Raw genomic sequence first — 23,900 nt, forward strand, 5'->3', positions numbered from 1 at the left:
CTTGATCACTAATAAAGTTAACCCCTTCCGATCTGTCCACCGCAATGTCGCAGTCCCGCAAAAAAATCGCAGATCGCCGCCTTCACTAGTTAAAAAAAAAAACAATAAAAATTACATAAATCTTTCCCTTAGTTAGTAAATGCAAAAACTTTTGCGCAAACAAATCAAAATACGCTTATTGCGATTTTTTTTTTTTACCAAAAATATGTAGCAGAAAACAAATTGGCCTAAAATGTTAAAAAAATTTGATTTTTACATTTTTATTTTGGGAATTTCATATAAAAAATGTGACGGTTTCGGGCTGACATGATAACGCCCTTCTTTAGATAGAAATACATCTAAATTATGTTAGGTATACACACACATATATATATTCAACAATAATTGGGAATCCATTAAGCCATATATTAGCAATTCAGACAACAAAGACATCTTGAATTCCTTATTCACAAGGCTAGGAGATGGCTAAACTTAGCGAGTCCTTCCCCCAACACATTGTCAGTGGCATCCAATAATTAACCTATTAATAGAAACCTTTTTTTTTTTACAATGGTACATATATAACGATCACAAATAATTTATCACAAATACCCTCCAATGTCAGATATTAAAATCCTACACACCACTGGGTCACAAAACAAAAACTTTTTTATACAAACAAATATAAATCCAGTTCTGAGTTTAACCCTCTAGGCTGTAGTGTGTCTAAAGAATGGATCCACTGAGCTTCTCGCTTTCTAAGAAGTAATTCATGATTACCACCCCTTCTATCTTTCTGTACCCCATCTATGACCATAACTTCAACTGGGACACTGTGTGTCCTTTTTCTAAGAAATGTCTAGCAAGAAATGTCAACTTTTCCCTGAGAGAATTTTTATGTCAGACAATTCGACCCCTAATTTTCTGGGTCGTTTGACCCACATAAAGTAAGCCACAAGGGCACTTAATATTATAAATAACATATGATGACTTACATGTGTAATGACTTTTAATTTTGATACTATATCCTTTATGTGGGTGTGAGAAGCTTTTCTACATTGTATACAGCTTAAACATGGTTATGAACCTGTATTTAATGGCCCTAGAAATGTCACGATGGGACTTGGTGTATTATATTGATCAGTCTTCACCTATCTATCTCATAATGTCCGCCCTCTTTTATATGAGGATAAAGGGTGTGTGTGAAATTCTGGAATAGTTGGATGATTTTCTATCAAAATAGACCAATGTCTTTTAATCATTTTCTGTATATGAAATGAAAATGGATGGAATTGAGACACAAATGCGATCCTTTTATTCCTAATAAGAGGTAATCTAGTAGTCACAAGATTATTCTGTTCCCTATTGATCACTTCTGTTGGATAACACCTCTGTGTCAGTCTTTCCCCCATCTCATTTAAACATATCTCAAATACCTCTGGAATATTAACTATTCTTTTTACAAAAGTTAATAGGCTTTTAAGGATAGATTTAAAAACCCCGGCTGGATGAAAGCTATCAAAGTGCAGTAATTGGTTGCGATCTGTAGATTTAATATACAGATCACTCTCAATGTGACCATTTTTGATTTTTATTGTAGTATCTAAAAATGAAATTTCCGTTTGACTAAATGCAATGTTAAACTTTAAATCTGGTATTAGATAATTCAGGTAATCATTAAACAATAATAGGGTTCCAATGTTGCCATCCCATATCACAAACACGTCATCAATAAATCTAAACCATCCCTTACAGTTCTATAAAAAGAATATATTATTACAAACAAAAGATGTTTCAATCATGTTCATAATTGTGTTGGCATATGGGGGTGTGACATTGGAACTCACTGCCACTCCTCTGAGTTGTAAAAAGAGAGGTTCTTTAAAAATAAAAAAAATTTCCTTCCAAAACCATCTTGATTAGCTCTAATAGAAAGGATATTTGAATATCAGTATACACATGAGAATCAAGAAAGAGTCACCGGCACACCTCAATGCCCAATTCAATTTTTATTGGTTGAGCCAGGTGGGCTTGTGTCTTTTTTCAATCTGACTAACTATGTAACTATGTAACTATGTGATATTGTGTATAAAATTGCTACATCCCAAGTAACTAAATAGCCAGTCTCAAAATCAATTTTCTATAATTTATTCCGAAAATCACTAGTATCCCATTGTAATGTTCCGGTACCTTTGGTACCCTAAATTACACTTTCCACAAGTGTATGCGCCCTACCATTTACTTTTGGAAAGGTGCGCATACACCTTCAAGACTGGAGCGGTCATCACTCAGCGCCGGACTAGATGGCTATTTAAGGCGTCGGCTCTCACTCACATGTGTTCGTTCAAACACCCTTATCTGGATGCTAACCTTGCTTGAAGCTTCCATGCTTGCAAGCTTACTTCGCTGACGGAACCTCGCTGCGCTGATCCCTGTATCCCGCTACTGGATCATCCGCCTCTCCTGAACCACCCTTCGGCTGTATCGCTAATAGTGCTAAGTACCCCGCAGGGGAATTCTCTATAAACTTATACTAAGCTTACACTATCTAGCTCTGCATAGTAGAGACTGTTTATCACATCTGCATAAACTAGATTGCTAGCTCTTGAGACTACTGCTACTTTTCTGCACTGGGTTGATCTCTTTTGTATGTCCACCTGCTATTCTATCATCTGCTATCATACAACATTGTTAAACCTTCCTGCATCCATCTGCTACTGTCTCACCTTCAAGTGTCTATCACCTACCACCTCCACTCAACCTATCCCTCAAACCTTCATCATTGTGTTACCACATATATAAAGTCACTCTAGGAACCAGCTTGCTAATTGTGTGTATTTACTGGCTGAAATAAGACCTTCCACACATGATGAGTCATTGAGGTTGGGAATGGTATCTCAGCATATCTCTTACATGACAACTGACGTGGAACTATTTCTGCAGCTGAAAATCCACACCATATAAGAAACGCAGGAGCGTTACAGATTGAACGAACCTAAAAAATGGATTCAGCAGAAATAGCCACTCAGGTGACACAATTAAAACAGCAAGTATCTGCGTTAATACACGCACTTGCTGAATTAAAAGAAGACAATCAGGCTCTGTCGCAGCAGGTAATTAGACTGACACAACTTACCTCTGCTCAGTCCCCTGAACCCAAGATAAATCCCCCTTTGGTATTTACAGGCGATCGCAAAAAATTTCGCGAATTTAAAAACGCATGTGAGTTACTTTTTTTGCTAAAACCTCGTACCTACCTTACTGATCACATTAAGGTTTGTACTATTATTTCTTACCTATCAAGCGATCCTCGAGCCTGGGCAGATTCTCTTTTTGAGAAAAACGACCAGCTTCTCAACTCCTATGCCTTGTTCCTGGCAGAGCTCACTAGCCTATATGATGACCCCAATAGGCAGAGTACTGCTGATCTTCAGTTAAGATCCTTGAAACAAGGAAGGAGGCCTGTGGAAGACTTTGTCGCAGAGTTCAAGAGATGGACCCTTGATTCAGAATGGAATGATGCATCTCTGAAAACCCAATTTAGGCTTGGCCTATCAGAAGCCGTTAAGGACGAGCTCGCCCGAGCAGATCTGCCAAAAACCCTGGATGCATTAATACAACTCAGTATTACCATAGATAGAAGACTACGAGAAAGAAAGGCTGAAAAGATGGGAATGCCATTATCCGTTTCCTCTCGGAGTCTGGCCGTTGACCCCGTTCCTATGGAGATAGGAACCATACGCCCACCGCTATCAACTATGGAAAAAGCCAAAAGACGAAATGAAAATCTCTGCTTGTACTGTGCATCCCCGGATCACAAGATAAACGTCTGTCCCCTAGTCAACAAAAAGAAGGGTGAGTGTTCACATGTCTCTCTAGGAGGATTGACAACTTCATTCACTAACCCCTACATTTCTGTTTTTTTGACATTACAGTGGGACCAGAACAGGATTACTACTAAGGCCATGATTGACACAGGATCTTGTGGAAATTATATGGATATATGTTTTGCTGCTTTAAATAAAATTCCTATTATTTCTAAACTCAAACCTGTCTCAGTAAGTCTTATTACCGGTGTTCCGTTATCCTCTGGTCCGATCACCGATCAGACACAAGCACTTCTAGTCACTATTAACGAGTCTCATAGGGAGACTTCTACCTTCGATTTAATACCATCACCCCACTTTCCCATTGTGTTGGGACTTCCCTGGTTGCACACACACCAACCAACCATAGATTGGAAGAAACGGTCCTTGACCTTCCCTTCTTGTTATTGCGAGGAAACGTGTAACCTCCCGTTTTCCGGGAAGATTCTGTCTGTGGTGACAGATGAGATTGCACCACTATGTTATCAGGATCTTTCTGAGGTTTTTCTTGAGAAAAATGCTCAAGCACTACCTCCTCATCGAGACTATGATTGTAGCATTGATCTACTCCCAAATAGCAAATTGCCGTTCGGTCATGTTTATCCTCTTTCACAGGATGAACTTGCCCATCTCAAAACCTATTTGGATGAGAACTTGGAAAAAGGTTTTATTAGACCTTCCACTTCTTCCACAGCAGCAGGACTCTTTTTTGTTCGCAATAAAGATTCAAGTCTCAGACCTATCATCGACTACAAGAAATTGAATGCTATCACAATAAAAGATCGCTATCCTCTACCACTTATCCCTGAGCTCATTGAGCAGGTGCGTGGAGCTACCTATTTTTCAAAATTAGACCTGAAAGGAGCATACAATCTCATTCGAATCCGTGATGGACACGAGTGGAAGACTGCGTTCAGAACTAGATACGGATTGTTCGAGTATCTTGTGATGCCATTCGGCCTATGCAATGCCCCTGCAGTTTTCCAACGATTTATCAACGATATTTTTAAAGACTTACTAGATGTCTGTGTTGTGGTATATCTGGACGATATACTTATATATTCACGGACCCTGTCTGAACACATAAGACATGTAAGACTTGTATTATCGAGATTGCTTGTACATTATCTTTATGTGAAGCTGAAGAAATGCTTGTTCCATAAAGATGAGGTACTCTTTCTAGGCTACATCATATCCAAAACAGGAATCGAGATGGACATGAGTAAAATATCCTGCATTCAGGATTGGCCTACACCAACTACACGCAAGGCGCTACAGCGATTCCTGGGATTTTCAAATTTCTACAGGAAGTTCATAAAAAACTTTTCTGCTATTGTGAGACCCCTCACACAGCTCACTAGCATAAAAATACCATTTAAATGGTCAGAAGAAGCAAATAAGGCTTTCCACTTGTTAAAGACAAGGTTTACTTCCGCTCCCATATTACGCCATCCAGACCCATCCCTCCAATACATTCTGGAGGTAGATGCGTCAAACCTGGCAGTAGTAGCAATACTCTCCCAACGACCTACCCCCACTTCACCACTTCATCCAGTCGCCTTTTTTTCGAAATCCCTGAGCAGTCCCGAGATAAATTACCCCGTGGGTGAGAAGAAAACTGCTTGCTATAAAATTGGCTCTGGAGAATTGGCGACATTTACTCGAAGGCACCCAATTACCAATAATTATATACACGGACCATAAAAACCTCCAATATCTTCAGACTAGCAAAACTCTCTCGCATCGACAGGTACGATGGTCACTATTCTTTCTAAGGTTTAACTTCCTAGTGACCTACACACCTGCAGATAAGAACAAAAAGGCGGATGCACTATCACGACTAACTGAAGAAAATTACTTTGAAATTCCTTCCGTTCCTATAATACCTCACAAACGCATTATTGGAGTTGTCCGTTCCTTGAAGGAAGAGGTTCTGCATGGTATAAGGTTGGATTCACCCCCACCACAACTAAATACCGATGCAGAAGGCTTCCTCTACTACAACGACAAACTTTACATACCACCTACCCTACGCACCAAGATCTTGGAATTATCGCATGATGTGCCTATGGCAGGACATATGGGTATGACAAAGACTTTCAATTTGATTTCTCGGCAATTCTGGTGGCCTGACATGAAAACATCTATACAAAAATTCGTCTCTTCATGCAATGTCTGTGCCAGGTCCAAAATTGACACTACGAGACCATCCGGCCTACTATGCAGTCTACCAATACCCCAAACTCCATGGGAGGTTCTGTCATTGGACTTCATCGTAGAATTGCCTCCTTCCAAAGGATTTAATACCATCTTGGTGTCAGTGGACCATCTGACAAAGATGGCACATTTCATTGCTATTCGCAGACTACCTTCGTCCAAACAAACGGCAGAACTCCTGATGAAACATGTCTTCAGATTACATGGTATCCCAAAAACTCTTTTGTCTGACCGTGGATCCCAATTTATTTCTAAATTCTGGCAAGAACTATGTCACATACTACGGATTGAGCGGAAGCTCACTTCTCCTTACCATCCGCAGACCAACGGACAGACTGAAAGAGTCAACCAATGCATCGAGCAGTATTTACGTTGTTACACTTCTTACCAACAGGATGATTGGTTGGATCTTCTCCCCCTGGCAGAATTTGCCTACAACAACGCAACTCACAGTACAACCAAGCAGAGTCCGTTCTGCTTGAACTATGGGTTCCATCCCTCTATTCTCCCTCCACGCATCCTTCCTTCAAATAACCCAGTAGCCTCAGACTATCTTTCCCAAATAAAGGATTCTCTGGGTTTACTAAATACTACCATTGCACACGCTCACAGTCAACAAAAGAAGTACTATGATCTTCGTAGAAGACCTTCTCCACAGTATACTATCGGGGACCTCGTTTGGCTCTCAACAAAAAACTTGAGACTGAAGATCCCTAGCAAAAAGCTTGGACCTCTGTTCTTGGGACCTTTCCCAATCAAGAAACTTATTGGAAAAGCTGCAGTGCAGCTTACATTGCCAATGGACCTAAAAATCCATCCCATTTTCCATGTGTCGCTACTAAAACCCCATGTTCCGGACCAAGGAATAAGGCCTAATATTCCACCTCCCCCTCCTGTACAAGTTGAAGGTGGAGAAGAATACGAGATAAAAGAGATTCTGGATTCTCGTATCTACAGAAGAAGACTTCAGTACTTGGTTAGATGGAAGAACTATGGGCCCCAAGACGACACCTGGCTAAACACCTCTGACATACATGCCCCTAGATTAATCCGCAATTTTCATGCGAGATACCCAGACAAACCAGCTCCAGAGGCCTTCAGGAGCAGGCCTTAAAGGGGGGTATTGTAATGTTCCGGTACCTTTGGTACCCTAAATTACACTTTCCACAAGTGTATGCGCCCTACCATTTACTTTTGGAAAGGTGCGCATACACCTTTAAGACTGGAGCGGTCATCACTCAGCGCCGGACTAGATGGCTATTTAAGGCGTCGGCTCTCACTCACATGTGTTCGTTCAAACACCCTTATCTGGATGCTAACCTTGCTTGAAGCTTCCATGCTTGCAAGCTTACTTCGCTGACGGAACCTCGCTGCGCTGATCCCTGTATCCCGCTACTGGATCATCCGCCTCTCCTGAACCACCCTTCGGCTGTATCGCTAATAGTGCTAAGTACCCCGCAGGGGAATTCTCTATAAACTTATACTAAGCTTACACTATCTAGCTCTGCATAGTAGAGACTGTTTATCACATCTGCATAAACTAGATTGCTAGCTCTTGAGACTACTGCTACTTTTCTGCACTGGGTTGATCTCTTTTGTATGTCCACCTGCTATTCTATCATCTGCTATCATACAACATTGTTAAACCTTCCTGCATCCATCTGCTACTGTCTCACCTTCAAGTGTCTATCACCTACCACCTCCACTCAACCTATCCCTCAAACCTTCATCATTGTGTTACCACATATATAAAGTCACTCTAGGAACCAGCTTGCTAATTGTGTGTATTTACTGGCTGAAATAAGACCTTTCACACATGATGAGTCATTGAGGTTGGGAATGGTATCTCAGCATATCTCTTACATGACAACTGACGTGGAACTATTTCTGCAGCTGAAAATCCACACCATATAAGAAACGCAGGAGCGTTACACCCATATGTAGGATTTAGTATTGATTACCAATGGGGTTAAGCATTTGTGAAGGTATTTTGCCAGTGGTGTTGTGACCGATTCCATACCCAACACTATCGGTCGTCCAGGTGGATTAACTAAATCTTTATGAATCTTAGGTAACACATATATGACTGTAATAAATGGATACTTAGAAAATAAAAAAACATGTGTCTCATTGTCATTTATTCCTTCCCGGACAGCAGATGTAACTACTCTATTTATTCTAAATTGTAGACGGAATATAAGACTTATATCTAATAATTTGTACATTTGTTTGTCTGCTAATTGCCTCCATACCTCAGCTTCATATTTATCCGTATCTATTACACCCTTGTCGACCGGCTTGATAGCAATATCACGCCGAGTCGACAAGGAGGACAATACATCAAGTTGAATGCCTCAAGTGAATTACTTCTTAGAAAGCGAGAAGCTCCGTTGATCCATTTTTTAGACAAGATACAGCCTAGAGACTTAAAACTCAGAACTGGATTTATATTTGTTTGTATAAAAAATTTTTTTTGTTTGGCCAGTGGAATGACCTGATTGCTTTTGCACTAAAACAAATACTGCTGTGCTGTTCGCCACACCTGAGGTTGAATATATATGAATATATACAGTATCTCACAAAAGTGAGTACACCCCTCACATTTTTGTAAATATTTTAGGATAATTTTTCATGTGACAACACTTAAGAAATTACACTTTGTTGCAATGTAAAGTAGTGAGTGTACAGCTTGTATACCAGTGTAAATTTGCTGTCCCCTCAAAATAACCCAAGGCCTGGCCTGTTTTGATTGGAACCTGTCCTGTTAAACTGCTGTATAGTTTTGGCCATCGTGCTGCAGCTCAGTTTCAGGGTCTTGGCAATCGTTTTATAGCCTAGGCCATCTTTATATAGAACAAAAATTCTTTTTTTCAGATCCTCAGAGAGTTCTTTGCCATGAGATGCCACGTTGAACATCCAGTGACCAGTGTGAGGGTGAGAGTGATAACACTAACACACCTGCTCCCCATTCACACCTGAAACCTTGTATCACTAACAACTCCTATTCAGGATGAGGCTGAACCAGTGTTTTGTAAAGGGGTAGAAATATTATTTATGCCTTGAATATATCCCCTTTTTAATGCATGACAGTATTTTGCTAGCTTTTGTTAGCGGCAGTTTGGCATTGCATGCTATTGCTAAAGCTTGATATACACTGAGTTTTTTTTTCAACTAGGGGTTTGAACGAAAAAAAAAAAAATTAGATTCCCACATCCAGGCAAAAAATTTGGATGCAGGCATCTCTCCTGCTGCACCATTATATTCTGAGACTTGGGACTCACCCACCCTCATTCCCCTATCAGAATACACTGATCAGCGGTGCAGTGGCTGATTGAATTATGGTTTTCAAGCAAAACCTTTCGACAAAGCTGGTCTAATGACTGGCTTCTGTTGCACAGAGAGGAGTACACAAGGATCAAAATTTGGCCAGTTCCTGCTGAACCAATCAAATTCCGATATATGTATACCCAACTTAAATCTGTCACCTACAAGTATCCCCAGATCCTTTTATTGATTCTCATACAAAAAGCAAGCAGATAGAAAGACACTGCATAATGTACCATAACAATGAGCCTCCGGGGTATAGTAGCAGGAAAGTGGCAAAAACAACAAATATATATTAAAAAATATATATATATTTTTTTATGCGCCAAAATCTATTGTACAGAATGAAAAACAGAAACCATCCCTTCATCACCAATAATCAATAAAACCGACATATAAAACCAAAAAAGGTTCTAAAAATCTCAGATAGCTGAACAACAGTTGCTATAGGGCAGTGATGGTGAACCTTGGCTCTCCAGATGTTTTGGAACTACATTTCCCATGAGGCTCATGCACTCTTTGGTGTAGCTGAGCATCATGGCAAATGTAGTTCCAAAACATCTGGGGTGCCAAGGTTCGCCATCACTGCTATAGGGAATAGGTAAGTGCATAAAAATCAATCTGGGGCTCAAACACACGAATGACACAGCAGGTACAGACCAATATATGGATGTGACCACGTGCGTCTACAAAATACTGAATAAATAGTCTGTCACTACTGCTGCATCAGTGTGTGGAGTTCCCGGATAAAACTCGGACTTAGGGAACGGAGAAAATAATTTCATATTAGCCAAACTGGATAAATTATCTCAACAAACGTATTCCCAAAACTGTGCATACATCACATCATGGGGAATAGTATGCCACTTGTATCTGGATATACCTAGTCATATAGTAAAGATCTAAAATGGATATACAGTAAATGTTCCTAATCCATGAATGTTCATATATGAACTGCAGGAGAAGACAGGGAAGCGTGCAGATAGCAAATAGCAGATCCCAGATAAAGACAGATTGATGTATCCATGCAGCTGACAACAGGCAAATCCATCTCTGTCAGTCCCGAAACCCCTCTACATTCTATGAGCCAAGCACTCTCTTGACACAATTGACAGTCAAGAGATCTCAATTGATCAAGTGATCTTGCATACAGCGAGCGGGTGTATCAAACCTGATAGTTGTGCAATCTTCATCAATGCATATTGCTTCCTATCCAATCCACTCTGCTGACCGCATATGTATACATCTCCACTGTGTCTTCGCTGTCCCGATAAGTCTACCAGATAAGGTGGAAGAGATGGAAAAGCGTGACTATGGACATCCGGCGCTCGCCTGCATGATGTCAACGCGTTTCACCAGAAACCCAGCTTCTTCAGGATGTCCCGGGATGTGGGCACCCCAGCCGATTTTCAGATAGGCTCTCTGGTGCTGCTGCTGCCAGCTGTTTCCGTACTGCACATGCGCGAAGCATGCTGTGCTTTCAAACTGGCCCGGCGGGGGAAGAAGGAGGAGGGGGGCCGAACTTCCGAAGGGACTTCTCCGTTGCAGATAAGCGAGGCTTCCGCTTTTGGGCAGAACTCTGCTTTCATTTTAACCTCTATATAATTATGAAACAATTGTTATGCTTATTAATAATAAGAAATCGTATCATGTATGGTCAGCATAAGAAATTGTTAGGATAGGACTTAAAGGGGTGGTAAAATCTGCTTTGTGATTTTCACCAACAGGTAAGCTTATATTAAAGCTTACCTGTAGGTAAAATGAATATCTCCTAAGCGTGCACTCTGAAGGAACATCATGACGGCTCACTAATCAAGCTGCCGGAGCCCATGAACCCAGAAAGAAGACAGGGGGAGGATGGAAGCCCTGTAAGTGTTGACAGCACACCACTTGAGGGCTTCCTTCTAAGGTAAGTATTTCATAATGTGTGATGATGCGATGCATACTCGCACATTATGCAGTTGCCCTGCGGGGTTTTTTTTTTTTTATTATCCTGGCTGCAGTTTACTACTGCTTTAAAGAGGTATTAAACCCAAAATCAAAAATGTAATATACTGCAGCTTACCAATCATTAGATGTGGGGGCTGCACTGGCTTTCTTTTTTAGGCTTGTTTCTCTCTGTTTTCACCTAGTGTTCATGCCAGTAACACACCTCCTGTAGTAGAGTGCACTCACTCTGGATGAAGGAGCACAAGGGGCACCTTTGGACAGCCACAGATTTAGATATACACTCAAATTAAAGACAAACTGCAGCTTACACTACAGTTACAGAAGTTACAGCAACAGTTTTTGTTTTCCTTTTGGGATAAAGGTTTTACGTGAATAAATAAAAGCTGATTACTGTAAGTATTCCTGTAAGTAGTAAATTGTTAAATTTAAAATTTAACATTCTAACTGCTACAGTAGAAAAACAATAGACTTACTGGCAGGATCACCAGGCAAAAAAATAAATAAAAGAAAGCCTAAAATAAAAAAAAATGAATGCAGCCACCACATCTAAGAATTGATATGCTGCAATCAGTGCTGTATCTTGTATATTAAAAAAGAATAGCGCGCAAATGCAAAAGAAATTACTACCAAATCTGAAGAGAGTCCATAAATAAAAATGGGGGTTTGGTCCCACCATATGGCCATATCGTGCTCAAGCCCACTACTGCGTCAAAGTACCCCATTATCAGTGGGTCCTACACTATCCATGAAAAAGAGATGAATCCAGCCCTTCTAACCCTTGGAGACAACACTCCTTGCTGGGAAAAATGTGCAAATGCACTACAGGGGACTCCTCCTATATCCATTTGATGGTGGACACTGATTGAGTACAGGTGTATGTGGGGGGTGGGGAGGGCTGCTCAACCTCGATAGTCTGGTCAGACCGAATACATAATAAACAGGCAAAAAATTTGGGGGAGCATACCCATGTATTTCCAAAGCTGCTGCAGCTATGAACCAAAAGACATGTATATTAAAAAAGAAGAATAGCGCGCAAATGCAAAAGAAATTACTACCAAATCTGAAGAGACTCCATAAATAAAAATGGGGGTTTGGTCCCACCATATGGCCATATCGTGCTCAAGCCCACTACTGCGTCAAAGTACCCCATTATCAGTGGGTCCTACACTATCCATGAAAAAGAGATGAATCCAGCCCTTCTAACCCTTGGAGACAACACTCCTTGCTGGGAAAAATGTGCAAATGCACTACAGGGGACTCCTCCTATATCCATTTGATGGTGGACACTGATTGAGTACAGGTGTATGTGGGGGGTGGGGAGGGCTGCTCAACCTCGATAGTCTGGTCAGACCGAATACATAATAAACAGGCAAAAAATTTGGGGGAGCATACCCATGTATTTCCAAAGCTGCTGCAGCTATGAACCAAAAGACATGTATATTAAAAAAGAATGGATATAGGAGGAGTCCCCTGTAGTGCATTTGCACATTTTTCCCAGCAAGGAGTGTTGTCTCCAAGGGTTAGAAGGGCTGGATTCATCTCTTTTTCATGGATAGTGTAGGACCCACTGATAATGGGGTACTTTGACGCAGTAGTGGGCTTGAGCACGATATGGCCATATGGTGGGACCAAACCCCCATTTTTATTTATGGACTCTCTTCAGATTTGGTAGTAATTTCTTTTGCATTTGCGCGCTATTCTTTTTTAATATACATGTCTTTTGGTTCATAGCTGCAGCAGCTTTGGAAATACATGGGTATGCTCCCCCAAATTTTTTGCCTGTTTATAGTGCTGTATCTTGGCCTAGGCCAACAAGGCCCAGGCCTAGGGCGGCACTTTGCAGGGGGGCAGCAAAAAAGCTGCACCCTGCCCGAAAAAAACAGCTTCCTCCCGGGTCCTGCACGAAAAAGGTCCCTGTCGGCTTGCGCTATACTTTTAGTATAGTGCCAGTCTTATGGGGTAAATTGGGCCAGAGGGAAGAGTCCAGGAAGCAAATCAGTCTGGCACCTCCATAAAGTGGTCAGTAATGAGGCGGCACTGATAAGGCTGCACAGATGGGCACTGATGAGGCTGAACTTATGGGAACTGATGAGGCTACGCTGATGGGCACTGATAGACTTTTGGTCTGTGGTTCACAGATGACAGGGGGGATCATAAAAAGTAAGGGGCATGGCCTTTACAGGAAGGGGAGGGTCATATGTAAATTAGGGGGTGCACAAGTTTAGTCAGGCCTAGGGCAGCACAAAACCTAAATACACCACTGGCTGCAATAGAATAAATGATTGCTTTTTGGGTTTAATATCACTTTAACCAAGTTTTTGTGTGTGCCATACCTTGCTTTATGAAATCATAACAGGACAAGAACACAGAACAAATAGAGAAAAATCTTAGCCTCTCCACACCATACATACCATACAAGCACAGCTCACTTATTGCACGCTGGTCTTGTATGGTGTGCGGTGGCTGAGATTTTTCTCTATTTATTCTGTGGATTACATGGAGTCAGGGTGGAGTCCTAGACCGAATGGGGGACAAAGATGCTGGAGTGGCGGAGACCCTAAAGTTTGTTTAGGACAAGAAGTCCAGCATTCAAACATCAAAACTGCTCTTATCTGAAATCTCTTTTAACAAGTTATAATTTAAAAATATTGTTTTTAAAGTAATGCAAACTAACCTGAAAAAATAGGTCCACGTGTTGCTTAGGGACATCATCCTTAAGAACAGGGTATGTATATTTCCCCATCATGTCATATATGGCTTTAATTATATCCATCATTTCCTAAATGAGAAAGGGAACAATTATTAAATTAATTAATAGCAAAATTCTTTACAGAAAAAAATGTTTTTAGTGGCCCTGTAGTACCTTACAATCTTAACCTAAAAAGCTATTATTATAAATGAACTTTTAGCACACTTTTGAGACAATCTGACATCTCAAACAAATGGAAAGTGTCCAGGGACTTTTGAGGTGCTATGAGATTAAAGCTGATCTACAGCTTTTAGTGAAGTTTACATTGTTTGTTTGCACCAAGCTGGTCCAAGAAACTATTACCTTCACTACTAGATGTGTCCGCTGTTTGCTCTGTATAAGCTGTATGTAGCTTCAGCTATGTACAGTATATAATACTTGTTCCAGTAGTGAGATCAGTGAGATGGGAACTTCCCATCTCACTCCCAGAACAAAATCGTTGGGCTAAGCACATTTTTTTTTTTTTTTTTTTAGAACAGTTTGTTTAATTCCAAAGCAACTCAAAAGTCACCATATACTTAACACTTGATAGGGTTGTTCATGGAATATTGTGATGTTGTGCTTGGATCATTTTTCCACCACTTTATTTATTTATTTATTTTTATTTTTTTTCTCGTTTAATACTTTTATTGAGTTTTATAAAACAGCCATAAAGCAAGTTACAAAACAAAAACAGAAGTAGAAATGCTATTATTGTTACAGAAGTATTATAAATGTTATACTGTATAGTGAGGTTTGCACAAAAGGAGGGAACAAAAGAAAAAGGTAGAATTATTAATATGATATTCTGAGATATTAAGATTTTGAGAAGGTATTCAGAACATGGCTGTGGGGGGGGGAAGGAAAATTAAGAAGTCATCAGGGTGTTAGTAGGGTAAAGTGGGTAAAGGAGAGGGCATCGAGAATAGAACTCGTACCACAAAAGTTAATACAAAGTAAATAAAATATAAGTCTTAACTACCAAGCATTCAGAACCTGTTCCTCAAAACCCGGTGATAGGCCATGTTTAATCCAAGGGTCCCATATGCTTATAAAAGTACTAAATTTATCCCAATCCAAGGCTTCCATTTTTGCTTGTAATAATGCATTATTCATCCTATGTTTAACTTCTACAAGATTCAAAGTGGTAGTCTTCCAAGCTTTGGCTATGGTTTGTTTAGAATTAAGAATTAATTTTTAAATTAAGGCATTAAGAAGCTGAAGGAATAATTTGAATTGTTTTCGTGTCAGGCATGCTGGTTTTAAATTTAAAATGGCAATCACCGGATCTGGAGTAATATCTATTTCAAACATTTTAGATGCTAGAGAGAATATTTCTTTCCAAAAAACTGTAGCAATTGAGCAATTCCACCATATATGAACATGTGTACCTATTTCCGTACAACCTCTAAAACAAAAGGCCGGATAGTTTGGTGTGAACTTGGCGATTCTAGCTGGCACCAAGTACCATCGTGAAAGAACCTTGTATGATGATTCAATTTGATAATATTTGAAGAAGAAGATTTCGTTACAGACCAGATTTCAGACCATTCTGATTGGTTAAGTCAAGTGTACGGCCAAGGTCTGTTTCCCATTTCCTGACATAGTTTGGTGTATCTACATCTGGATTGTTAAGCAATTGAGAATATAGGCTAGAAATTAGACCTCTGAAGTGAGGGTTCTTGATACAGATACGCTCAAATTGAGAGAGCTGGTTCAGAATGGTACCATTTGTTATAAATGGGGTATAGAAATTTTTAATTTGGAGATATCGAAAAAGTTCTGAATGTGGTAAATGATGTGATTCACAAAGTTCAGGAAAACTTAAGATAGAAGAGCTAGAGACCAGATTAAATAGCCTTGACAGGCCTGACCTAGACCATGCCCGAAATAAATTTGGGAATTCCCAAGCCGGATAAAAGGCTGGATTTCTCAGAAAAGATTGTAGTGGATTGTGTCTAGACCGTAAATTATAATTAGTCTTTAGTCTATCCCATAAAGAGAGAGAATGCTTGGTAATTGGATTAGTAATATGTTTTCGATCTGATGGTTGTAACCATAAGAGATTGGAAATTGAGATGGGGTCACATTCGATAGATTCTATCGTAACCCATAAGGGAAGTTCAGTAGTGGCATGATACTTAATTGTGCCAATTGCGCAGCTTTGTAATATGTGGCAAAATTGGGGAGACCCAGTCCACCCCTTGTTTTGGGGAGAATCAATGTGGATTCGGGCAATCTAGGTTTGATTGAACCCCAGGTGAATTTAATTATTTTACGTTGTAAGATTCGAAGAAAATGTGCAGGTATATGAATTGGCAGGACCCTAAATAAATATAAAAATTTAGGTAGAATAACCATTTTGATTGCATTTATCTTCCCAAACCACGACAATGGAAGTGATGCCCATTTCGTCAGTAGTTCAGTAACTTTTTTCAATAATGGAGTAAAGTTGGCTGCATAAAGATCAGAATGGCTGGGAGTAAATTTTATACCCAAATATGGAATGTGCTTCAAAGACCATGAAAATGGGAACACATTCTGCGCTAAATTTAAATCAGATTCACTCAATGAGATATTAAGGGCCGTGGATTTTTGAAAATGTATATTTAGTCCTGAAATAGCAGCAAATTTATTAAGGGTAGCAATGAGATTAGGTGCTGATATATGGGGAGATAATAGAAAAAGAAGAATGTCATCTGCAAATAAACACAACTTATGATGGTGACCACCTAGTTCTATACCAGAAATTGAGGGATTACTTCTAATACTGTGTGCCTCTCTCTATGTTAAACAAGTCTGATTTATAGCCTGCGTATTTAATATATGCTTTAGGTTTGTTATAAAGCACAGAGATCCATTTTAAAAAATTTGGGCCAAAACCCCATTTACTAAGAGTATATTGCATATATGGCCAGGATATGGTATCAAAGGCTTTTTTAATGTCTAGTGATAGGAAGCACGAGGGGACGCGGTGTGTTTTAGCTATATGAGATAACAAAGTTGCACGTCTGATGTTGTCAGTAGCTTGGCGAATAGGTATGAAACCTACTTGATCCCTATGAATGAGTTGTCCTATGAAGTTATTTAGTCTGGAAGCTATAATTTTGGCTAAAATTTTAATATCTAAATTTAATAAGGAAATATGTTGATAGTTCGACCAAATCGTGTCATTAGTTTGAGGCTTCGGGAGCATACAGATGATTGCTTTTAAAGTTTCCTGTTTAAAGGATTGGCCATTAAGAAGTGTATTGAAAGCATTAGCTAGGATAGGCGAAAGGGAATCAGAAAAAAACCCGGTAGTATAATGCCGAAAAACCATCAGGGCCTGGTCTTTTATTTAATTTTAGTGATTTTATAACTTGGGACACTTCATCTGGTGTTATTGATTTTTCCATAAATTCCATCTGAGACTGAAAAAGAGTCAGTAGTGATAGTTGAGCAAAAAATTAATTTGCCGCAGAAAAATTCAAATTGTTTTCAGATGAATATAGTGTAGCTAGGTGTATTTTAAATTTCTTAAGAATTTTTATAGGGTTGCTGGAAAATGTATCTCTCGAGATTTTAAGACGTATGGGTTTAAATGGTTTATGGAGTGACGCGAGCATGCGGGCCATGGGTGAATCTGGTTTATTTGCTTTAATGTAAAAATTGTGACGCGATCTCCGAAGTGTCTTACCTGCAGACTCTGTAAGAAACAGATCAAATTCAAGCCTAGCTTTATCAAGATTGGTTTTATTAGAAGAAGTAGGATTATTTTGATATACTGTGAAGCATGTATTAAAGTTTGTTTCTAATTTCTGGCTAAGTGTTTTACGTTCACGTCTAAAGAGTGCAGCCTGTCTCAAACAAATACCAAATATCCACCGCTTTATTTTTAATATCTGAGAAAACCTGACCACAGTTATTGAGGTACACAAACAGGCTAGCATGTCCAAAATCAAAATATCAATTTGCCTTAATGTGTTGCAATTTGCATTTGGGATTTACAACTGCATGTCTGACAAAGCAGAATGTCTAAAAGAGAACTGATCATCTTGATTTGTATCAACATGTAGATGGGGGTTGGTAATTGGCTTTTTGACCCTTCCCTGTGTAATAGTGCAGCATTAATGAAGCTGTAAGGTGGCTGTTTTGGTGATGGAACTAGAGGTAAACCAAGCCAGGACTATTTTGTCCTCTGTTATAGGTTCCAAGCACTATCTTGGTGGAGTCTCTGTCTAATTGGACACATCATTTCTGTCACAGAAGCCATTTTTTTGAGCAAAGAGGTTCTCTAAAAAGCACAATCTGTTTCATAAGGCCCCTTTCACACAGGCTTTCTGATCTGGTCTGCCTGTCAGTTTTTCAGACATGAGCAGTGGACATCTCCGTTGATAACCGCTGCTATCCGATCCGATCCTGTTTGTGAAATCCGGACGGATGGAAACCCTATTTTCCATTCATCTAGAGGATCAGAATGGATAAGATCAGATGAAAACGGACAGGTGGTCCGTTCTCATCCGATCCCCCATAGAGGAGAGTGGGGCTCTGACAGCTCCATCTCTGCAAAGTAAGCAGAGACAGAGCTGTCATCCGCCTGTTCTTTGGGGATCGGCGGATCCATCCCCGCTGAGCAAAACTGAGTCCGTGGGGCACACTGCCCGTGTGAAGGGGGCCTAAGGGGGCAATGAAGTGGAAGAGAAAAACAGTTGTCTTTTACTTATTAATGTCCACCTGCTCTGATACCAAACTGGAGATAAGATTCTCATTTATCCCCTCCCCACCCCCTCATACTGTTTTTTTTTTTTTTGTAAATTTGTTGTAAACCTCAGTCACAAAATCTGAGCAAAGCCCATTTATCTGTATCTGTAGTGTTTACTTATCTCTCTCCAAAGCTCTAAAGCTGGATTCACATTTCCTCTCTCCAAAGCTCTAAAGCTGGATTCACATTGTCACGATTGGAAAGTCGAGTGTCTTGTGACTTTGCAACTTGACTTAATTGCGGCTTGCTTGCAACTTCATTAACAGAAGTCAATGCAAGCCACGATGAAGTCATCCCAAAGTTGTGCATGAAACTTTTTTCCAAACCCGCTGCGACTTGAGTCATCCCAATTAGAACGGTTCCATCACAGTTAATGGGGTGCGACTTGTCATGCAACTTTGAACTCTTAAGTCGCATGACAAGTCACGGCAGTGTGAATTGTGCCTAAGTGTCAGTTTTCTCTGGTGCTTCGTTCCTCTGTTATTAACATGATTCAAAACTGAGAAGTTTTCCCGACACATGAGATAAATTGGTGTCCGAGGGAGGGGGAGCTCAGCAGCCAGCTTGTCTATTCACAACGCAGTTCTGCTGTGTGGAGGGGAGTATGTGCCTTTTCTCCAATCAGCTTTTACACACTAACTCCAGCCTCCCCACCCCCTCCTCTGCTACTGACATAAGAAGAAGAAGGATTTTCATACAATTTACCTTTTTGAAGGGTTGTAGGGAAGAGAGGTCTGCAGATAAATAAGATGTAGGAGGATTTGTTTTATTTCTGTGTAGCATCTGACACTGTTTACTTTACTGGGCACTATTCCAACCACTGAAATGAGGCAATTATTCCTTTCACTGACACCAACAATGGGGCGCCATTCCTCCCACTGACACCAACAATGGGGCACTATTCCTCCCACTGACACCAACAATGGTGCACTATGCCTGCCATTGATACCGAAAAAATTGTCATTATTCCTCCCAACAATAAAAATAATAGGGCACTATTCCCAGGGTAACAAGGCAGTACAGCCAGCCCTCCTGTACTGGGCCCAGGCACCATCAGTTTACTATGGGGAATTAATTAGATAAAACTGCTGCGCTATAATCATAAGTATAAAACCTAAATTAAAAATTTAACAAGCATACATGAAAAGCAGCTGACACAAAAAGACATGAAAACATTATCTTCAAATAGCAATGTATAAAATGGTGTCGTGCTAATCACACTAAAACAAATTCAACTGACAGCATGAGTCCCATGTGCAAATATAGAGTCCAAATGTATCCAAAGGGGTGCAAAGAGGAAGATCCACCACCAAACAGAGTCACTAAATACTCTTACCAGCTCCTTAGACCCCACAGGGTCACACAACGCCCAAAGTGCTGATATATCTCACAACAGATATGATCCAATGACCTTGTACACCTCCTCCTGCTGCAGACTGGAATGAACTCCAATAGACTCTAACTGTAAGGTAATGCTGGTCTCCCAAAACTTGACAGTCACCACCTCTCTGCTCACAGAGCTATTTATTGGATAGCGTCTCCGTCTAGCCACACCCCTGACGACGTCACTGTATGACGAAACGCGTTGGGATTGGCTGACGGCTGACACATGCGCAGACGAGGGACACGGCGGCCATCTTGTTGGTGGGGAAACCAAAAATTTATCACATTGCTATACTGAACGCTGACAACCGACCCTTATCATGTAAGCTGCTCACTTTTACTCTTTAATAAATAAAAAAAAAGGTCCTTCCTTACACATCCCAAACCACACTGGCACTTAAGGAGATATATTACATCTGTATTATTGTATGTCAAGTGTTCCTTGATGCAATATTTCTCTGCAGACTGTGAACATGTGGATGCAGCATCAGTCCGAAGACTGAGACAAAGACAGCTGATCGCTTGGTTCTCAGAGCTCTGTGAGCAGAGAGGTGGTTACTGTCAAGTTTTGGGAGACCAGCATTACCTTACAGTTATAGTCTATTGGAGTTCATTCCAGTCCGCAGCAGGAGGAGGTATACAAGGTCATTGGATCATATCTGTTGTGAGATATATCAGCACTTTGGGCGTTGTGTGACCCTGTGGGGTCTAAGGAGCTGGTAAGAGTATTCAGTGACTCTGTTTGGTGGTGGATCTTCCTCTTTGCACCCCTTTGGATACATTTGGACTCTATATTTGCACATGGGACTCATGCTGTCAGTTGAATTTGTTTTAGTGTGATTAGCGCGACACCATTTTATACATAGTTTACTATGGGTGCCCAGGCACCCGCTGAGCAGAAGGTCTGGCTGTACTGTCTTTCTGCAGCCACCATTCCTCTTCTGCCTCCCCTTGGAGTGCTGCCAGATTCTCTTCCTCTTTCTTCTTCCAGCTGCACTGCAGGGAGATTGGTCCTAGCACATGTGCCCCTTCCATCTGCTGTCTGGGCCCCCCCATTTGCCCCTTTTCCCCACAGCACTTCTGGTTTCCCTCCTCTCCTCTCCCTCCCAGCTACTGCGGACACAAAGGGAAATGTTCCAGGATAGAGAGTGGGGAAAGGGGTCGAAAAATATGTAATTTACTGGCCCCTTCCTTTCATGAATGAACACAGTGAACGGTCAGTACCAATCACTCCTGTGTCCATTCAACACTGAAGCATAGTAAACAGTGTTTACTATGTTAAAGTTTGTGAATGAGCAGGAAACCTCAAAGTGTTTTCTATACACGAATCTGTGCTGTTGAGGCTGCATAAAAAGGTTTCCATAGATATGAGATCTGGAAAGGTAATTAGATAATGTATAGTTATGAATAGTGTTGAGCAAACACGGACTATATTATTCGTGTTCGTACCGAATAATTGGATTTTTGTTACCCGAACACAGACACGGACACTTTACTGTATATTCGGGTAAAAATCCGTGTTCGGTCTTTTTATTTCCGGGTTTTGCATGCTTTGGCGCGCTTTTCATGGCGGGATTTCAACAGCCAATCAACAAGCGTTTAACTGATGTGCCTAAGCCATCCCAGCCATGCCTGCAAATGTATCAGTAGCTGTGATTGGCCGTCTGAAGCATGTGACCAAGTCTTTATAAGTTCGAGGCAGCGCCGTAGCGGCGTCATTCTGCTGCTTAGATCAGGGAGAGAGCACACATCAACGTGCTGGCTGCTGATTAGGGACAGACAGGCAGGAAAAAAACATTTGTGTCTGGATAGAATTGAGGGACAGGTCGGAGTGTTTTAGGCAGGGTGAGTTGTAGGCATTTTAGGGAGAGGCTGCTGCTGATTTTTAGGGAAATTGTGTTCTACAAACTACAATCAATATTGCTGTGTGGGGTGGGGTCTGCACTTAGTCCTGATCTACGATCTCTTATCAATCCTGTTAGGGATAGAGTCTGCTGAATTTTAGGGAAAGTGTGTTCTACAAACTACAATCGATATTGCTGTGTGGGGTGGGGTCTGCACTCTGCACTCAGTCCCGATCTACGATCTCTTATCAATCCTGTTAGGGATAGAGTCTGCTGAATTTTAGGGAAAGTGTGTTCTACAAACTACAATCGATATTGCTGTGTGGGGTGGGGTCTGCACTCTGCACTCAGTCCCGATCTACGATCTCTTATCAATCCTGTTAGGGATAGAGTTTGCTGATTTTTAGGGAAAGTGTGTTCTACAAACTACAATCGATATTGCTGTGTGGTGTGGGATAGGAGATAGGCAGGTGTCAGTGATCCACATCCATTTTGCTGTGTGGGCTGCAGTGAACACAATCTTTTTGGGGTGCAGTGAACACAATCTTTTTGGGGTGCAGTGAACACAATCTTGGTGCAGTGAACACAATCTTTTTGGGGTGCAGTGAACGAAATCCTTTTGGGGTGCAGTGAACACAATCTTTGTGGGGTGCAGTGAACACAATCTTTTTGGGGTGCAGTGAACGAAATCCTTTTGGGGTGCAGTGAACACAATCTTTGTGGGGTGCAGTGAACACAATCTTTTTGGGGTGCAGTGAACAAAATCATTTTGGGGTGCAGTGAACACAATCTTTGTGGGGTGCAGTGAACACAATCTTTGTGGGGTGCAGTGAACAAAATCCTTTTGGGGTGCAGTGAACACAATCTTTGTGGGGTGCAGTGAACACAATCTTTGTGGGGTGCAGTGAACAAAATCCTTTTGGGGTGCAGTGAACACAATCTTTGTGGGGTGCAGTGAACAAAATCCTTTTGGGGTGCAGTGAACACAATCTTTGTGGGGTGCAGTGAACACAATCTTTTTTGGGTGCAGTGAACACAATCTTTGTGGGGTACAGTGAACACAATCTTTGTGGGGTGCAGTGAACAAAATCCTTTTGGGGTGCAGTGAACACAATCTTTGTGGGGTGCAGTGAACACAATCTTTGTGGGTGCAGTGAACAAAATCCTTTTGGGGTGCAGTGAACACAATCTTTGTGGGGTGCAGTGAACACAATCTTTTTGGGGTGCAGTGAACGAAATCCTTTTGGGGTGCAGTGAACACAATCTTTGTGGGGTGAAGGGAACGCAATCTTTTTGGGGTGCAGTGAACAAAATCCTTTTGGGGTGCAGTGAACACAATCTTTGTGGGGTACAGTGAACACAATCTCATACTTCTGAAGATTTGAGGGTGCTGCCTGTTCCATACTCCTACTCCTCATCCATCCTTTTAGGGGTACAAACAATAGTAATTGGGGCCTAGTGTGGTTGTGTACGTGTGAGATACATACACTTTTTTTGATCATATTTCCTATTCCGCTATTCAATAAAAACCTTTGGGGATCAATTAAATTGCGGGATAGTCTGTGTCGGTACGTGTGAGATCCACCTTTCCAAGTTTTTGAGGTTCATCTCATACTTCTGAAGATTTGAGGGTGCTGCCTGTTCCATACTCCTCCTACTCCTCATCCATCCTTTTAGGGGTACAAACAATAGTAATTGGGGCCTAGTGTGGTTGTGTACGTGTGAGATACATACACTTTTTTTGATCATATTTCCTATTCCGCTATTCAATAAAAACCTTTGGGGATCAATTAAATTGCGGGATAGTCTGTGTCGGTACGTGTGAGATCCACCTTTCCAAGTTTTTGAGGTTCATCTCATACTTC

At 40.9% G+C, this 23,900-nt stretch overlaps 1 protein-coding gene across 2 annotated transcripts in view; it reads right to left on the bottom strand.

Annotated features, from left to right (window-relative positions):
- Window positions 1-23,900, bottom strand: part of KCNIP1 (potassium voltage-gated channel interacting protein 1) — a 390,322-nt gene that overhangs the window by 24,089 nt on the left and 342,333 nt on the right. For both annotated transcript variants that reach the window (XM_082255328.1, XM_082255327.1), the window contains one exon: window positions 14,011-14,115. In XM_082255328.1, coding sequence (XP_082111454.1) covers window positions 14,011-14,115 — 105 coding nt within the window. The remainder of the gene's footprint in view (window positions 1-14,010; window positions 14,116-23,900) is intronic.

This window comes from Pelophylax lessonae (genome assembly GCF_965119305.1).
Source record: "Pelophylax lessonae genome assembly, chromosome: 4".
Lineage (NCBI taxonomy): Eukaryota > Metazoa > Chordata > Amphibia > Anura > Ranidae > Pelophylax > Pelophylax lessonae.